We start from the raw sequence: 20,002 nt of genomic DNA, 5'->3' as shown, positions 1-20,002 counted from the left end.
TTAGGGTATGTTTGACAAAAGTAGTTGTAGCTGGTAGCTGTAACTTGTAGCTGTAACTTGTAGCTGTAGCTTTTATTTTATAAAAGTGTTTGGTATGATAATTGTAGCTGCAACTTGCAACTTCAAGAGGTATTTGTGTAGTTTGAAAGATTAAAAGCTCATTCGAAAAGCTAAAGCTCCTGAAACGCTACTTCAAATAGCGTTTCGTTTTGGAGCTTTTTCTTTCAAATTAAAGATAAAGTTAGTTGCATCCAAACAAAACTATTGTAATTGTTTCATTAAGGGTGTTATAGATATATTAGGTGGAAATAATTAAATTAGTGATTAAAGAAAAAAGATATCTTTGATTTTTCAAAGACTTAAAGTTTAAGAAAAAAAAAAACATTTGTTTTATTAGATAACATAGATCCGTTAAGATAATATTATTTTAAATTGTTATATTGACATATTTGAAAACTATACAATATGTAATATGTGCATTATATATAAATTAAACCTTATTATCCAATAACTTATAATTTCAAAAATTACATTAAACCCTGAGCTAACTTACACCTATGTATACCATATTATTACATAATGAATAAACAAATATAACAAGTTATATAATATTTATAATTAAATAACTAACTTATTATGTGGCTCGCTTGACATTGTGATGGAGAAACCATTAATGAATGTTTACATCCTTATGATGAGTTTAACCTGGTTTTTGCATATTAATCTATATGGATGTGTTTTTGCACTTAAATCTATACTGACGTTTATTTTATAATATGTATCGTTCACTTCAACTTTTACAACTGTTTTTACTTTATAACTTACGAGGAACAGTATGAAATGAGATATAAACGTGCAACGCACGAGGTCTAATCTAGTGTGTGTATATATATATATATATGTATATATATAAGTTAAAAGGGACACATGTCGTTTAAGTATTACGCCATGTATCCATCAATGGATGCTACAATCCTGTTTTAATTTATTGGTAGATAGATAATACAAACTAACTTTCTTTTTACTTTCTATCTTTATGATACAACAAATTCCTTCTTAATATCACTAACGGTATCTATAAAACTATTGAATCCCTAATATACATTTAATGAAATTAATCAACAATATATACCCCTTAATTCTTAAAATAATTACACCATGTTTTTTACATTAATAACTTATACTACTCGCCGCCTTCATCAACTTTACACGCCACTGTCATCATCACGTTGTTGCTATCACCATCATCATTGCATTTTATAGGTATTCGTTTAACTCTAATAAATGCGACCTAATGAAGTATTTTTTGACCATAACCAAACCTTTTTTTGATGCCTTCAAAATTATACATAACAAGATTTGAACCTAATATTTTTTTTCGCGTTAAGAAGTGTGGTGCTATGTCACCTTGAAATTCTTTAATGAACTTGAATATAGTTATTTAAGATAAAATATTATTTTGCAAAATACTCCTAGTTCTCGTACTTGGATGTTATATGTTGGTGTCCTTGTGCATATGGCACCTGCATCAAGTATCTTATTTTGTCAGATACCCATCCTTTTTAATATAAGCCTCAAATTAGTCTATCAGAAGGTAAAATATCTATCACAATTTCAGACGTCTTAAAAAACAATATTCGATAAGAAAAGAGTTTTATTGGTCTATTTATGTAAAGGTAGAAAATAATTTGATAAATTCTCATTTGTTAATGAGAATATTCTAGTAAAATTTTGCCTTAGAAAAATTTAAAATATTAGACTTCAAACTAATTAAATTCTTTTATCCTGTAATATAGATAAAATGGTCTCTTGAAACAAAACAATAAGATGTTTGAGGTAAAGGATAAAATTTTTTTTTTTAAAAGTTGTTTTTTCCATCTTTGAGTTTAAATTTAATCTTAATTCTCACATTCTTTTGTTTTTGCAATTTTCTTGGTGTATTTTTGAATTTAATTTATAAAGGGAAAATCTGATTGAAAGTGAAGTCTAATTATTTTTTATAAATAAACTATAAAATCCTTTTATTTTATTCTTTTGGTTTGGGTCCCAAAAACTACAAGGCCCCTAATTTTTGTATATTGTGCTTAAGGTTTATATTATTTGGGCTAATATTATACCAAATAATAAGAGATAAGTCTTAACTCTAAAGAAATAAGCAGATGGCAAGAAAAGAAGGAGACGGAGTAAGAATTAAACAGACGCTAAAGAAGCAGACCAGTGACGAGCAGGAGCTGTTGGCAGCAAAACAATGTAGAAGGAAGTAGCAACTGTGATCCTTCACCTTAGCATGTACTTTATTTTTGTCTTTCTTTTTTTGCTTACTTTACTTTGAATGCTAATAAACTAGACCTTTAAAATCGATCTCGTTTAAGGCCATCAAAAAGGTTGAGCTGGCTCTGGTTAGATGAGTGATATTCTCACAACATCAACTAGTCGTCCACAACAATTTATGTTTTACATAGTTGTACGTTATACACCAAAATACGTATAGTTATGCTCTTATGATTGTTAAAAAGTGTTGTGAGATTATTACTACTCATATTATTAGGGTGTGAAGTGTAAAATTTTTCATATCGTTGAGTTTTCACATTCTCTTTCTTTTCTATTACCTTCTGTTATGTAAAGAAGTGATATTACTATGATACAATTTAATTAACTTACCACGCATAGTATACAGATTATAACATACTATATATATATATATATGAGAAAAGTGAGTGTGTGGTTGTCATGTATCTAAGTTAGGTATGGAACCACTCGAATACTAATTTTTTAATATTTTAAATAGAGTAAATTACTGAAATGGTACCTGTGGTTTGGTCGAAATTACTAGTTTCATACCTGTTAGATTTTAATTACGCCCATCATACTCATGGTTTACAATTTTGCACTCAGAAGGTACCTCACGCTAACGATCGTTAGTTATATCGTTAAGTAACTAACATGCCTTGCACGTGAGGTATGAAACGTGTAATATTATACAAACCACAGGTACCATATGTGTAATGTATAATTATTATTTATCAAAAAAAAATTAATTTATAAAAATATTTACTATTTTAAAATAATTTATAAGTATTTCAAATTTACAAAATATATATTATTTCTATGGTATAAAAACATAATTAATATATTATATAGTTAGTTACAATTGATAGTTTATTTTATTTTAATTTTATTAAACTCTCATTGAAAGTTTAAGAAAGATAAAAAGAAAAATTCATATAGGAATATTTTAATATAATACTAAAAAAAGTAACTCAACTGAAAATGATTTTTATTAAACAATCAATTCAATTTTTATAAATTTTTTTTGCATAATAATAATTAATTAATGTTTTGGCTAGTAATCAAACGCAAGACAAGGAACTTGAACCTTGGTGAAATAACACAAGAACAAAAGCATTATTAATGAGCTATCAACGTATTAGTGATAATAATAAATTATTAATATTTTTAAAAATAATAATCTTAGAACTTTAATACAATTTTTTTAAAAAAAATATATATATAATATTAATTTTTTTAAATAAATTTATAATAAAATTTGTAAACCAACAATAGTTTTTAAATAAATAAAATAATTTTAGAAGGATAATAGTTTTATTTAAAAAGCATTAAATTTATTATAAAAATAAATATCTTGATAAATAATAAGTGTGATTTACACGGATGGTACCTATGGTTTGTATAATATTACATGTTTCATGCCTCATGTGCAAGGCACATTGGCTACTTAACGATACAACTAACGATCGTCAACTTGAGGTACCTTCCGAGTGCGAAATTGTAAACCATGGGTATGATGGACGTAATTTAAATCTAACAGGTATGAAAATAGTAATTTCGACCAAACCATAAGTACCATTTCAGTAATTTACTCTTTTAAATATATAAATGATGGGTCCCCATGTATTTTATGGATTAAAAAAATAAGATGTGAGGGGTTCTATACCCAAGTTAGGTACATAAGAACAACATACTCCCAACCCTCATATATATATATATATATATATATGTATATAGTGAAAAGTTATTTTGAGAACCCTTTTTTTTGCAAGAACCTTTGAGAACTTTTCAAATCAAGCCCAACCGATGATTATTCTTTACATGAAAATTTTTTTTTTGATTGTTTTCTGAATAATTTATTTGTAATTTTGAAGTTTATAATTGTGTAGAGGCATGGATTATCATCCGTTATACAATTATGTGGAGATTTGGATTCTTGATCACATATGCACGAATATTGCTATGATTACATGTGATCGACTTGCATACATGTGATCATAGCAATATCCGTGCACATGTGATCAAGAATCCAAATCTTCACATAATTGTATAACGGATGATAATCCATGCTCCACACAATTATAAACTTTAAAATTACACATAAGTTATTCAGAAAACAATCAAAAAACAATTTTCATGTAAAGAACAATCATCGGTTGGGCTTAATTTAAAAAGTTCTCAAAGGTTCTCGAAAAAAAAAATTCTCAAAACACAATTATAGTAAATTAATCTTGATAACAATATTTACTTTCTTGGAAATTTTATGTTGGATATATTTTGGTTAATCTTTGATTTAACTATAGTTGATTTTAGTTCACGTTTAATTGCTTTGTAGTTACTTATAGAGTTATAGTATATTTGTGTTTTAAAAAAAAAGGAAAATCTAATATACAGCTAGCAAATTGCATAATTGCATATGCAGCAAAGAAGTAGTTTTTATAAAATAACCCTTTTATCTTAAACAATGAACATCTTTGCCCTCTGAATTTTACTTTGTTGCAGCCAATTTTTATGCAGTCAACAGGATATATGATAATCCTCTTATAAAAAAAACCTTTTTTAGAAAAAAAAATGAAAAAGAATTAAGATTCCAAATTTTACTTAAAAAGGCTTGTACCACATCTTCACAAAATATATATCCCAAACAAAGAAAATTTGGAACAAAACATAAAGCACGTTTTCCTTCTTAAAAAACGAGTAGCATGATAATATGTGTATGGTCAAGAATTGTGAAACAATATTGTTCAAACGAAAAAAAAAATAATAAAAAATTGTGAGACAAACCACCGGGGATGGGGTCATGGGGGTGGATAGTACGATGTCTTACGTTTTGTCTTTCCAATATGTGGTTGATATAGGAATCGCATGGGATGTGTACGTCCTTTGGATCCATCCAAACCATATTTCATCATCTTGGGTTGGTTGTCAATCTCTCCAAGTATTTTGTTTTGATAATAAACCATTATTTATGGTTGTGCTAGATTATAATTCTAGCATCCACCATTGGTGCAAACGGTTTCAATATTACATGAGCTCAAATCGTTTTATCATGGAAAGTATTATATTGATATATTCATATCAAATATAATCAATAAACTTTTATAATAAAAAAGATATGCTATAAATTAGAGAAAAACAAAAATGCTGCTAAAAGCAGTCTGTTTTTAAATTCCCCTCTCGCCTCTTGAAAATCATATGTGTGGATATAAAATCTCCCCCAACATACTTATTAACCCCATAAATTATTGACTATAATTATACCTGCGTGACCCAGTAGTATGGTAAATGGCGTTCATCAAAAGATAAATAAATTTACGTTCAAATAAAATTTAAAAATGATATTAAAAAACTTCACCCATGACACATGTGATATAAATTATGGTATTTTAGCGTTAACCTTTTAACATGCTTGGGTAAATAGATATTGTGTTGTTATTTATTCATAAAATATTGAATATTAGTTTGATCTCTTAAAAGTTCTTTTAAAACAAAAAATTAACAACTTGATTACATGATACATATAAAAATAGAAAAATACACTCAATAACACAAGAGATAAAATATATTAATCAAAAAGAAAAAAAAAACATACACAAAAAGTACAGTAGTACACTACACAAAACATCTCTAGTTCTTTATAAAAATAATCATACTCTATCTCCTGACATTTTTTAACACTCTTTCTCATAAAAATGTTCCCATGCGAAATGATTGTTCTACCCTTGATGAATTAATTAATTATCTCTCTTTAATTCATTAATTTAAAGCATTTTCACTTAAAATACTTATAATACCCTTAAGAAAATAATTTACAACATGAACCCATCAACTCCTAATTACACTACCCCTTTTTACATTAATTATTTTTACAATAATAACCACACCGCCGCCACCCGTCATGCCACCACCACTACCAACCACCGCCACTACCACCACAACGTCGCTATCACCATCACAACCGCATTGCACGGGTAAAATGCTAGTAATCGTAAAGCCAAATTGCTTAAAAAAAGCCAATAATGTTTACGAAATAAAGGGATAATGGTTTAAGGTGGTTTGTAAATAGAGCCCAAGCCTTTTTTTTAGTTATCAAATGCTAATGTATAAATAATGTTTATATGTATTAAATAAAAAAATAAATAATTGACAGCTACATTAATTAGTTAAGCAACTAATACATTAAGCACTAGCTTAATGGCTAAAAAAAGAGTTTTTTTAGTCTTAAGTGTTGAATAATATATTAAGGGGCTTAATACGGCTATATTGACTAGTTAAAGCGATAATTTTTCGTCAATGGGTCACTCCAACCTAGATGATTCAGTTAGTTGACCGTTAAAATTTTTTTTACGGTGATTTACGTTAAGTTAATATATATTTGTTTGTTTCAAATCAATTAGATGCCTCGACGCTTTATAAATAGTCTTTAGCCCACATTTATGCTTTTAGTAATTGGTATGGAACAAGTAAAGTTGTTATAGACTTGTAGAAACATCAAACATGAGTGCTAAACAAAACGACGTAATTCGCCCAAATGCCAACTTTCCTCCTAGTGTTTGGGGAGATCAGTTTCTTATACAAAAAGAGGTGCAAAAAACTGAGTTTATATAAGTAGCATTTATTTTTAAATGTATGTACAAGTTTATTGGCAAATAGCTAACTTTGATCATGATTTATGTCTAAATGTAGCAAGCAGAGTTAGTTGATATAGAAGAAACAGTCAGAAATTTGAAAGATGATTTGAGAAAAGATATAATGACATCTATAGATGTTCAAATGGAACATACAAAGTTGTTAAATCTGATTGAGTCAATCCAACGCCTTGGCATAGCTTATATATTCGAAGACGAAATTAAGCAAGCCTTGCAACATATTCATGATGTTTATGGTGACAAGTGGAACAGCGGTAGCCCTTCCCTTTGGTTTCGACTCCTACGACAACAAGGCTTTTCTGTATCTTGTGGTAAGTATGCACAAACTTGATTACTAATCTTGTGAAATAGTAATTGGATTATAATGATCTTTATATGAACTGAGACAGATATATTCAACAACTACAGAGACAAGGACGGGTCTTTTAAGGAATCATTAACAAACGATGTCCAAGGTTTGCTTGAGCTGTATGAGGCAACATATCTAAGGGTACAAGGCGAAGATATACTAGATGAGGCTCTTGTATTTACAAAAACTCGTCTTGACAACATTGCAAAGGATCTTGTTCAAAGCAACTATGCCTTATCTACCCAAATAACCGAGGCACTAAAGCGACCTATACATAAAAGGTTGCCAAGATTGGAAGCGTTGCACTACATTCCTTTCTATCAACAACAAGTTTCTCATTATAACGAGTCGTTACTTAAACTTGCCAAATTAGATTTCAACCTGCTTCAATCGCTCCATAGGAAGGAGCTTAGCCAACTTTCAAGGTATATACGTTATATACTTAATTCCCCCAATATATACGAGTAATATTTTTTTTCGTTGTTCACTTCTACATATATGTTATTTTACTTTAGGTGGTGGAAAGGTCTTGATGTTCCAAAAAATCTACCATATGCAAGAGATAGATTGGTTGAATGTTACTTTTGGGCACTTGGTGTATACTTTGAGCCACAATATTCTCATTCTAGAATTTTTCTAGCAAAAGTTATCTCAATGTCAGCCGTTCTTGATGACACTTATGATGCTTATGGTACTTATGAAGAACTTCAGATCTTTACTGAAGCAATTCAAAGGTATTAATTGCACTTTTGACAAGTTTAATTAAGTTCATAAACTAATCTACAAGTTCATGTTCACGTACAAAACAAAGTTTCTTTTGATCAAACTAATCTAACAAGTTGTGCGTAATTAAATTATATATAGGTGGTCGATTACATGTATGGCTGTACTTCCAGAATACATGAAACTGATATTCCAGGCACTCATCGATATCTATGAAGAAATGGAAGAAATCTTGACAAAGGAGGGAAAATCATATCAACTTAGCTATGCCAAAGAGTCGGTAAGTGTATAACGACACCATTGATCAATTGTAATAATTTCTTGAAATTACTTCCAATTAATTAAAAAGATCCGCCCCGTGAATAATGTACAGATGAAAGAGCTTATTAGAAGCTATATGATGGAAGCAAAATGGGCAAATGAAGGGTACATACCAACAACAGAGGAGAACATGTCACTTAGGTTCGTGAGCAGCGGTTATAGCATGCTTGCAACAACATGTTTGGTTGGCATGGGAGATATAGCCACACACGAGTCGATGAAATGGGCTCTCGCAGGACCTCCTCTTGTCAAAGCTTCTTGTGCAATTGCTAGACTCATGGATGATATCTTCTCCCAAAGGGTACATACTTTTTTTACAGATAAAATGTTTGCAATGGGTTTCTAAGTTTTACTAATGGTGGGTTTATGTGACTTTTTCCCTCTTATGTTCTGAGACTGGTGATAGGGGTTTCTAATGAGTACGTTATTTTGTAAGGGTTCTCTAACACAGATCCGGTTAAAACAACCTATAGTATACTAGATATCTCATATTTACGAAATTCACAACTGTAAAAATTATATATAATATATTTTTTAAGTATTTTTTCTAAAAAGGCATTATTATCTTTATTTTTATTCATCCGAATCATTTTACTATTAGTTTGTTTTGAAATTTATAACTACACTTTGTAAAATCATATATTTTGATCCTTGCACTCTTTATGACTTCCAAATTGGTAACCAAATTTAACTATAAGTCAGGTAATTATGAAAAACTAAGTTACATTTTATGATACTAATGACTTTTAAGCTTTTACGTACTTTTACTACAAGTGCAAGAGGAGAAAGAAAGGAAGCATGTCACATCTAGTGTTGAAAGTTACATGAAAGAATATAATGTAACAGAGGAATATGTTCATGATCTATTTAACAAGAAAGTTGAAGAGGCATGGAAAGATATAAACCGTGAGCTCCTCATGTGTAAAGATGTTCCGATGCCTATAATAATTCGCGTGATCAACTTGACACGGGTGATGGATGTTCTATACAAAACTAAAGATAGTTTCACAAATGTGGGAGAAGAACTGATCAATCATATCAAATCGTTGCTTATTTGTGATATGGATCATATGAATTTCAGTTGTTCACACCGTTATCGAATGGATGTTTGATACTCTCTCTGTCCCATATTAAATGTCCAATTTTGATTTGTCAAGTCTTCTGCTTGCAACTTTGACCATAAATATCTTTGTTTGTGTTATATTATAGTTGATGAAAGTTATATTAATAAAAAGTATATTGAAAACTCAATCCGTCCATATATTTTATATGAAGTGTTATATAATATAGACAAATATTTTTACGGTCAAAGTTTAAAGCTTGACTTGATAAATCAAAATTAGACGTTTAATATGGGACGAAGGGAGTATATAATTAAACTCATAATAAGTTGTGTCCTTGACATCCAACGTTCGGTTTTGGCAATCTCAACATTGTATCGGATAAGGTCAAGTCATTTGATATTTCACCTTTAAATGTTTTTATTCATGCGACTTTATATTAATTAATATATGTACGTTAACGTGTCAATTGTAATTTGTATGCATGTTCCGTAATTAATATTTCATACTTTTCTCATCAATAAGGTGAAAATGAACTTTTCATAGTTAATTAGTTGTTTAAACCGGATCTATCACATTCAAACTGAATCAACTGCTAGTAAAGAACCCACCTAGGTTGGCTTTAACGACCTGACAAGACTTGAACTTTCACATACAATGAAAAACTAGAATGCCTCTAATCAGTTAAACTGAAAATAATACACCATAAATTAGCTTACATATATTTTCATGGATTCCAAAAGGTCTTTAATTTGTCAATTATTTGGCTTTTAACTTTTGAGTTTTGAGACTCCAATTCGTGACCCACAATCGTCAATCCCACATGAAGTGATGAAAGAAAACCTTTGAGGAGTTGTCGTAGACTGCTTTTTATGAAGAAATGACTTTCAAATACATTATTTGATATACCTTTTTGTACGTAATTATTATATGTTCTAATCTAAATTATTAGGTTAACAAATGCAATAAGTTAAAATAATCTAAGCATTTATGTATTTATGTAATGTAGTAGACTAGTTAGTAGAATGATTTGTCTTTTCAGGAGAAAAATAGATTTTTTTTGTTTTATTATTAAAATCTAAGAGCAGGAAACTAGAGATGTTCTTCTATTGCCTTAAAAAAAATTTTAAGAAAGAAAAAACATATATCGTTCCACGCCGCCAGCCCCCTTCACCCGCCTTAAAAAATTATAAGTCAAAAAAAACACCCATTCACCGGCCACAACCTCTTCACCGGTCATGCCCTTCGCCGGAAACCCCAGGTATGCCTCCAATCCTTTCTTTCTTTTTTTCTTTTTGGTTTCTTCGCAGACCACACCCTTCACCGTATATATTCAGTGATTTTTGAGATGTCTTTCCTTCCTCATTTTATTTTGACTTGTTGATACGAGGGAAAGTACCGTTGAGGGGGGTGAGATGTGGGGGTGATAGGTGATAGAGTGTAATAACTAATAAGTCATAGGAGGTGATAGGTCATAGAGGGTGATAGCCAAATTCCTTAGCCGTACGGGCTCCGTCCTCGGATTTAAAAATTCGTCGAAAGTATATCGAATGACATCTCTAATGAAAGAGAAATAACATGAAATTTTAAGAACACCCATACAATTTTTATAATTTATCGATATACGGTTTTTGAGATAAAAGATTTTGAATGAATTAGAGGAATAAAATGATTTATGAAGTAGAGAAAAAAATAAGTGGTTGAGATTTTGAGGAGAGAGAGAAAAATGAGTGGTTAGAAATTTTTTTTAATAGTGTTATGAATAAGTGACAGGGTATTTTGGGGTTTTCACTTATTTAAAGTTGAAAAAATTGGAGGGAATAAATGCATTATAATGTAGTAGAGATAGAGATAATCATTTGCCAATTTTGGTATCTCTTTTTTCATTTATGCTTATGTAATTCAATAATATTTGCTTAGTTTAGGGAATAGGAATGGCACTTTTTATTATTCAATGTTGCTGTAACATTACTAATTAAATTCTTTTGGTGAAATAATGCTAGTACATCGAGGTTCGAACCCTGGGTCTCCTGTGAGATCGTCGGGATGCCGTATTACTGGGCTACCTTTGAGATGGTTAGAAAATAATTCAATTAATCTAGCATATATCAGTGTTTGAGATATGAATTGATCAATTTCATGTAATGTGCCATTTCATGTGAATTGATCAATTTTATGTACAAATATAGCATATATCAGCTAAGTAGTTAATGACTGGAATATCGGTGTTTCGGTACAGGACCGGTATGAGCGATATTGGTTTTTTTGGTGGTATTTCGGTGATTTTAAATATTAATATTTTATATATAAATTTTTACATTTTATATAATTCTATAACTTTTTAGTATAGAATAGGTAGAATTTTTACAAACCTTTTTGAGTTTTGAGGTAAGTATTCAGTAATCCTTACGAATCATGACTTGTACCATCTTGTAAACTTTATTTATGACTAATAATGCACTACTATAAAACAAATATTGTTACCTTTTAACATAAAATAAAACCAAAACCATAGTCTTTATAGTGACTTCCAGCTAAGCATGTTTTAATATAAGTTATAGCTAGCCGACATATCTTTCACACACATATACTTCTCTGCAAAAAAATTAAAAATGAAGAAACCAAACACCAGTAGTTCTGTTCTCTTTCGATCAATTAAACAACAACCACAACAAAAAAATAATCTTCCATAATAATAACATAAGAAGGGACGTCGGATGCTGCTTGAAGTCGTTGTTGCTGCTGCTTCATTGAAGAACTAGATCTCATAATGGGTTTTGAAGAAATTAGGTTTGTGTTGTTTTATTTTGGATGGGTTTTGTTATTCATGGGTTTAATTTACATATGGGCTTCAAAAAAGAAATTTGAAGAAAAAAAAATACCTGGTGGCTTGATTGAAGTCGCTGCTGCTGCTTGAAGCCCTAGTGGTTACTGCTTGAAGTGACGTTTTCTTTGATTGAAGAAATTTGATCCGATTCTGGGTTTTTAACGAATTTAGGTTGTTTTATTTAGGTGGGTTTTGTTATTGATGGGCTTAATTGATATAATGGGCTATCAAAAAGAAAAAAGGATCCTTTTTTTTTTATTAAATTAGGCCCATAAAATTGGACCGGTAAAACCACCGAAATGGCCGAAACTGGAAAGTCTAAATTTCGGTCAATACCACCGATATTCTCGGAAACGAAATCCAAACCGGTATATGAAACCGAAATTATACCTACTGACCGAAAACCGATATACCACCGGTATACCACCGAAATTGATAACACAGATAGAATTGAATAGATTTTATGATTATATATCACTCAAATGCATCCCTTTTCGTGTTATAGAAGACTTGTGAACCCCACTAGCTAATAAGTACATGTATGTGTTTTGAATCGTTCTTTCTAAGTTTCTATTGTTGGTTTAAAACCAAAGTTATCGACTTTTGAGTTTGAGATATGATCACATGATTGAAACGGTTTAGGCAAGTACGATGGTCATGGTCATCTTTTCGAGACTTGCATCAGCTAGCTAATTATTTTGAAAATATACAATAACTAGGAGTGTTTGTTTGGATTCTTGTGAATGGAGTATAAGATCATGAACTTAGAAGGCGATATTGTATATTGTTATATAGGCTATGACAAAGTGAACATCTTTCTTTTTTATGTGACAAACTGAACATTTCTTTGGTTGTTAATTAGTAGTATCGTTTCTTGGCAAAAATTAAATTAAGGTCCAGCCCTTTTACCAGATACTACACGTTAGTCGTGCTGAATATATTTCTTTATAATGTCATCTGTAATTTGTGTTGTTTTGAAATAAAAGTATCATAAAATAGCAAAGAAAATGAGATTTTAAGTCATTCTTGTATTCAATAATGACAAATAAAGCATAAGCTATATGAATGAAAATGAAACGTGAAGTTAGTGACAAGCCAAAACAACAATTATCAAGTGATATATACACATTCCCACTGTCATTTCTATTTGCAAACTAAACACCTTAGTTATTGCTTACTTCATGTGGTTAGGTCTCTTTGTTGCACCTTGGATTGAACCCGGCGAATAATTGATTGTAACGTCGGTTTTTCAAGTCACTGGAGAAAACAGGCTTTATGGTGTCAGCAAATGGAGTCTATCGGCTTTCCTCATCTCCTATATATAGGTTCATGTCGTGGCGCCACTCCTCTAGTAAATTGTTCGTTGGAGGTATCTATTCCCTCTCTTCATATCATTTATCTGCGTTGGTAGGACGGTTGAATGATGACCACTTCATGTGTATAATGCTCAAATTTGTTTTTAACTTTTTGTTTTCCATAAATTATTTTCCTCTCCGTTGTTTCTATTATTCACCAGTTCTAAACCCCGGAATTTATAATGAAATCCCCTGTTTATGTATGTCATCAAGTATGGTAACTGTTATGCTAAATTACTTTCTTGTGTATATACTGTATATGTTTTGGGATTAGTTTCTTCATGAACCTAGTCTGTCTAACTTTGTGCACGTAATAAGTTAACCAAATCAGCCATTAGAAGTTACCTGATAATGCCAGAGGTTATACTGCAGTTCGTGTATAGAGAAGTTCGTGTCCATTTTTTTTTATACTTTGTGACTTTGAACATTTGATGTATTGGAAGAAACAACAAATGATGATAATGCCTTGTTCTTTAAGATTTATGTTTACAGCCCATCGAACATGGGTCATTCAAGGATCCATCTATCTAAAGCAGTTGCAGTATATCTTAAAAAGTTGTTTGGTCCATGGGGATCATGCTTGTTGACTATGGATTAAATTTTGATGATGAAAACACAATTGAGCTGACTAAATCCCATTATTAGTAAAATTTTATGCTAAACCATTAACATTTTAGGCTATTTTCCTTTTTATTTCTTTTAGTAGTCTTGGATCATGGGTAATATATGTATGGGCACAGGTCTTTCGTATGATACCAACGAACCAGTTTTAAAAGACGCTTTTGGGCAGCATGGAGAAATAATTGAAGGTATATGACCACTTGCTGTAAAGTATCCAACCCATTTTCCCGTCTTTTTTGCCTCTCTATGGTTTCTGTAGTCTTCTTAACTTAGAGGCAACAACTTTAAAATTTTGGCCCTCTTATAAATGTAAGGATCGATATGGTTTATATTTATTTCAATTAGGTTGTAAATCGTTAAAAAGTGTATGTTTAATGCTCAAAGCTTCCTAACTCGCTTTATTAAGAAATACTTATCCGACTATTTTTGAAATAATAACAAAATTGTTATGAGTCAATCCATTCTGCTTTGACCTTTAGAATAATCAACTGGTACCCAACCCACCCATATCGCCTCCTCTACTTAACTAATGGGTGAGATTGTCATTTTTGCAGTGAAAGTTATATGTGATCACAAGAGTGGTAAATCCAAAGGGTATGGATTTGTGCATTTCAATTCTGAAGACTCTGCCCACAAAGCCTTGGTAGAAATGGATGGCCAGGTAATATTTAAATGATATACGATACCTTTTCTTTTAGATGTTGAAATTTTGGTTGTCCATATTATAATGATTGTACTGTTAATGCTTCTTTGTAGCTACTGGATGGTAGAAATATTCGAATCCAATATGCAAACAAGAAATAATAACCCCGAGAAGGCCAGGGCCAGTTTGATGTATCGAAATGGTAATACTTAATTTCTGCTATACTGTACGATCCATAGTCGCTTTCCAGAAAAAGGAATTTTACAAACTTAGCTGGAGGTCAGACCTATTCCTTTGTATAGATGAATGTCATATACCAAGGAACAAATATGTTAAATGAAAAAATTGATTAGGAAATATAATTTTTTTACTTTCATATCCATTCATTTGTTTAGCCAAAAGTTGTCTCACCATACATTGGCATCAAATCTAGATAAAATTAGGTTTAACCCGTTAATTTTACTTATAAGCATCACCAAATAATTAACAACTCCTATTAATCAAATAGTTGTGGTTGTTGTATAATAAAACACATTTTATATAATAATGCTGTAAAACCTATAATCTAAAAAGTGAAACGAAATTAAAATACATAATTAATTTAATAGGAAACCTCCAATATGAGTTAAAGTTGTATACGGTGTTGTTTTTGTGAGTTTGAAGTGGATTAGGATTAGGTTTGTGTTGAGATTAATTGTATTATCTTGCCCCCTTGTATATATAGAGAATCTATCAAACAATGAATTTAATTGAATCACATACATTTGATTTATCATCAAGATTTTTGTTTTTCGTTTGGTGATCATGGATGATGGTGATACAGTTGTGTTGATACCACCATCAGATGAAGCGGCATTAATCAAAGAAAAGGATAAAGAATCTGCAATGTTATTAGAGTTGAAAGAGTATACATCTGCCATTAGCCATACTTCTATCTATTCCGATCTCCGATGGCAGTTATATTTCTAGTTACGGTGTCCGTTGTACTATCTGATGATGATGATGTACAAAAGACACATCACTACAACAGCCTTATTATTCATTAGAAAAAACCGATTATTACAATTGTTCGTTGACGACTAAGGAATATGGAATCGAGTTCTATGTGGATTCATCAGATAGGTTTAACGAGAGTCTTGCAATAGATACTATTGAGAATACCATCATAACGGATTATGTAGATACCATCCAAGCCTATTGTAAGTATGAGCTCACCAAGTTCATAAGACGCCCCGATTTTCCTACCACTCCTTTCTTCTGTAGTAAGCTTGCAAGCCTCAGGAAGGAAGACATGATGATCAATTAAGGAAGACACCGGCTTTTGATGTTTAATTATTTATTTTACTGCTTTCGTTTATTGTTACTTGATAGTTATTATTAGTTAATTACAGTGCATTAGAAAGCAATTATTAGTTATTCGTATAATGAGTGGAATATTTTATGCGTTGTTATTGAACCGATTGTTTAATTGATTTCATGTTAAATTATTACGATTTTGGTTAGAAACAAAATTATCTTATACTTGAGATTGAGGTATTTCATGTTATTGAAATCGAGCTAGTTTTTGCAAGTATACCAACCCAAAACTGAGACTCTATAGAGAACTCCTCAAAACAACTGCGAATTATTTTCTTCTCCGATGTTTCTATTATTCACCACTTCTAATCCCGATATTACGAAATCCCCTGTTTATAATATGTCATGAATGGTAACTACTTTTTTGTCCCTCAAAAAAACAAAAATTACTTTTTTGTGTATATGTTTTGGGATTAGTTTCTTCATGAACTCTAGTCTGTTTAACTTTGTGCACAAAGTAAGTTAACTCAATCAGCCTGATTTAATCAGACACTAGTCAGATGTCTGATATGATGAAATCATAAAAAATAGACTCAATTATTGAGCGGGGTATGAGGGAGGTAAGCTGTATACAGTTTTATTTTTACCCAAAGGTAAAGAGACTGTTTTCATAAGAATTTCCAGCCACAATGAGGTATTAGTCGGAAAGTGTAAAGGGTTTAGTTACCATATTTGTCAGCTGAAAAAAGCAAAAAAAGATATACATGTCTGCTGAGTATCACCCGGCTACATATTAGACAATACATATACAATAGCAATCATATTGAACATATTAAACAACATAAATGTGTAAAAACATAATACGCATAGGCTCCTGCTAAAAACCTAACTTATGATATGAAAATAACAATGCAAACAAACATATAAAAAGGAATTAACTAGTAATTTCTAGGGCTCAGTGGACCCAAGAAAAAAAAGGTGTTAAACAACCTATGAAACAAAGTAACTTATGTTTCCTAGCTAAAGTATTAATAGTGCTCTTACCTAATTCTCAAAACCACTAAATTAATCATAGTCCTCTAAAAACCCTCTCATTGGTCATGTCCTTCGAAAGACAAAATATTTTTGGGTCAACATAAACGTTAGAGTAACCTCCTAGTCCTCATTCGGTTTAGGTCTCATAGAACCAAACTCTAAGTAAAAAATATATATAATATATTCCTATAATGAAAAAAATAATATATTCAATTGTTTGTTATGAACAAAATAAATAAAACACTAGGAGTTTCAAAAAAAAATACCGTATATCCCCTAAGGGATGTTGAAATTTTCTTTAAATAAAAGTACAAAATAAAAGAAGCAAAATAGATGATTTTGAAGAGAAAAATAGGATTAAAATACTATTTACATAAAGCATAATTAATTGGATAGAACTTTTGTTGTATTTTTAGTTATATTTTTAAAAAATAAATCTTATGATCTATTATACAGTTAACATTTTCTAATTTTATTTTATATAGTTAGTTTCTACTTCGAGATAGCTCTTTAGCGCGGACCTGATTAAGGCAACGTATGTTAGACCTCTCGCTGTCGAATCGCGACACGAAGTTTCAATCGAAATTCACCTTTCAAAAAAAAAAGAGTTAATGATAAGTAAAAAAATGGGATCTTGTGCCAAACTGCTAACAGCCAAGCTGGTCAAAGGTACTCTCGGTTTACCCAAGGTTTTGAATTCGATCTTTAGGGATGACAAACCTTGGTTTTTCCCTCTGAATAATTGTAACTGCTCATGGTCACCATCTCGTTGTGTAGGGTACGTGCTATACGTTGAGGTTTTCTCAATTTCGTATACCGACTAAATGTTCGGGAAAAAAAATAGGATCTTGTTAAAAACAATCGTAATAGTAGTTAAGATACATAAAATATAAGTATATTTACCATAAAATTTAGAGGTAAACTTTTGATATGAATGTATAATTTTTTTATGCATGTTAATTAAAGTTTTTAGGGTTTTATTTAACATTTTCTATAAAAAAAAAATATATACACGTTATTTTAAATTTAGGAAAAATTACATTTTTCGTCCTTGAACTTGACACGTTTTGCACTTTTCATCCTTAAAGTGAAAAAATACAAAAAAAAAACACTAAATTTGACACTTTTTTCACTTTTCGTCCCTGCGATAATGGTGTTAGTTTTTCTCCGTTAAGGTTGCCAACATTCGTTAGTTTTTTGTTCACTTTTCGGCCTTTCCCTTTTTTCACTTTTTATTTTTATTTTTGAAAACATCAAAGTTGCCAGGCGATGTAGAAATCGTACAAGATTAGGCAACAAATCTTAAAAGAAACTACTAAATGAGTATAATCAGTATCAAACAATACAAAGAAAGCAAGAATATCTATGAACACATGACTATTATGAAAAAAAGGATTAGGCAACAAATCTTAAAGGAAACTACTAAATGAGTATAATCAGTATCAAACAATACAAAGAAAGCAAGAATATCTATAACTTTCAAATACGGTTTATACACGATTAGGCAGTTTTGAAATTATGAAAAAAAGGGAAGGACAAAAAGTGAACAATAAAACTAACGAATGTTGGCAACCTTAACGGAGAAAAACTAACACCATTATCGCAGATGAAAAGTGAAAAAAATGTCAAGTTTAAGACTTTAAGATATTTTTTGCTATTTTTTCACTTTAAGAACAAAAAGTGCAAAACGTGCCAAGTTTAAGGACCAATCACAACCCTCAATTTATCAAAATTAATTAAATCAACACATGTCTAAATTAATTTACACTTTTTGTTTTTCATCAACAATTTACATTTTAAACTCAAATTAAAAATAATTAATACTTTATCATGTCTAAATTAATTTACATCTTTTTGTTTTTCATCACCAATTTACACTATAAACCCAATATAAAAATAACTAATATTTTATTATATAATCTCTATCTAATAACTAAAAATATAGCTAAAAGTTAGAGAGGTTGCAACATTTAGATTAATATGAATATATATTTATATCAAAAATTTATTTTATATTATTAATTGTAATCAAACTAATTGTAATACTATTGTTATTAGTAATTGTAATCAAACTATAATTAGAATAACTATTATTGTTATTACTATTTAGAATCAAATTATATTTAGAATACAAATTCTTCTTATATAAACGGAATCTTACAAAATAAATCACAGCACACGAAATTATTGAAATCTCCACGAACCAGCTGCTACTTTTATTTTTCTTATATAAACTGAATCCTACAAATAAAGTTATTCTTTTGCAAGACATCAATAAGAGCTCGGTCAATTGTGTAATCAAAATTAAGATAAATGAAACTCTACTTACACATGCAACCTTTATATGATTTAGCGTTTAGTATTTACATAAATAACTCAATATCTTTATAAGTATATTTTTATATTTAAGGTATAAGTATTCTTTTTTTGTTCCATATACTAATTTTTATACTAATAATGTTGTAAAAGCCGTGTATTTGTTACGGGTCTAAAATCTAGGTGGTTTATTACTATTCACCAAATGCAGTTTAAATAATTTCGTTAGTCAAAGTCTTTTTTCACAAAACATCATGAAGCACAATTCCAAAACTTCAAAATGTTTAAAATCCAAAAAATTCAAAAAGAGAAGCAAAAGAAACACACCCATTTAGCGGGAACTATAAATAATTCAAAATTTTCATTCTATCTTCCTATTGGTCCATCCCACTTCACACGGATCGCAATCATCCCAATCCAACGGCTGACAATCCTTCCTCTCACAATCCCAAATCCCCCTCTCCAAATCTCTCTATATATAGCCAAATCTCTAATTCTCTATCATCAAACACACACA

The 20,002-nt window shown here is 30.3% G+C and overlaps 2 protein-coding genes across 3 annotated transcripts; both read left to right on the top strand.

The window, feature by feature from the left end:
• Nucleotides 1-6,751: 6,751 nt before the first annotated feature.
• On the top strand, nucleotides 6,752-9,487 carry LOC122606741 (beta-caryophyllene synthase-like). Its single transcript, XM_043779598.1, has 7 exons — nucleotides 6,752-6,873; nucleotides 6,976-7,249; nucleotides 7,328-7,712; nucleotides 7,803-8,021; nucleotides 8,152-8,290; nucleotides 8,384-8,632; nucleotides 9,111-9,487. The coding sequence occupies exons 1-7, from the start codon at nucleotides 6,787-6,789 to the stop codon at nucleotides 9,441-9,443; spliced, it is 1,686 nt and encodes a 561-aa protein (XP_043635533.1). The 5' UTR covers nucleotides 6,752-6,786; the 3' UTR covers nucleotides 9,444-9,487.
• A 984-nt stretch (nucleotides 9,488-10,471) lies between these two features.
• LOC122607779 (glycine-rich RNA-binding protein 4, mitochondrial-like) lies at nucleotides 10,472-16,310 on the top strand. Of its 2 annotated transcripts, XM_043780818.1 has the most exons (7): nucleotides 10,472-10,653; nucleotides 11,396-11,468; nucleotides 13,411-13,588; nucleotides 14,315-14,383; nucleotides 14,750-14,856; nucleotides 14,952-15,040; nucleotides 15,662-16,310. In XM_043780818.1, the coding sequence occupies exons 3-6, from the start codon at nucleotides 13,495-13,497 to the stop codon at nucleotides 14,997-14,999; spliced, it is 318 nt and encodes a 105-aa protein (XP_043636753.1). In that variant the 5' UTR covers nucleotides 10,472-10,653; nucleotides 11,396-11,468; nucleotides 13,411-13,494; the 3' UTR covers nucleotides 15,000-15,040; nucleotides 15,662-16,310. The 2 variants fall into 2 exon arrangements, with proteins under 2 accessions (XP_043636753.1, XP_043636752.1); XM_043780817.1 differs by lacking the exon at nucleotides 11,396-11,468.
• Nucleotides 16,311-20,002: the final 3,692 nt, after the last annotated feature.

This window comes from Erigeron canadensis, chromosome 7 (assembly GCF_010389155.1).
Source record: "Erigeron canadensis isolate Cc75 chromosome 7, C_canadensis_v1, whole genome shotgun sequence".
In the NCBI taxonomy this organism is placed as follows: Eukaryota; Viridiplantae; Streptophyta; class Magnoliopsida; order Asterales; family Asteraceae; genus Erigeron; species Erigeron canadensis.
Note: the sequence above shows the minus strand (reverse complement) of the source record. Positions and strands in the feature narration are given on the sequence as shown.

Excerpts from the sequence above, each read along its gene's own strand:
- LOC122606741 (XM_043779598.1), top strand. The coding sequence starts at position 6,787 with ATGAGTGCTAAACAAAACGACGTAATTCGCCCAAATGCCAACTTTCCT. Across the intron at positions 6,874-6,975 it reads AGTTTCTTATACAAAAAGAG|CAAGCAGAGTTAGTTGATAT; the intron begins GTGCAAAAAACT and ends GTCTAAATGTAG. Across the intron at positions 8,022-8,151 it reads TTTACTGAAGCAATTCAAAG|GTGGTCGATTACATGTATGG; the intron begins GTATTAATTGCA and ends AATTATATATAG.
- LOC122607779 (XM_043780817.1), top strand. The coding sequence starts at position 13,495 with ATGGTGTCAGCAAATGGAGTCTATCGGCTTTCCTCATCTCCTATATAT. Across the intron at positions 14,384-14,749 it reads GCATGGAGAAATAATTGAAG|TGAAAGTTATATGTGATCAC; the intron begins GTATATGACCAC and ends TCATTTTTGCAG. Across the intron at positions 14,857-14,951 it reads TGGTAGAAATGGATGGCCAG|CTACTGGATGGTAGAAATAT; the intron begins GTAATATTTAAA and ends GCTTCTTTGTAG.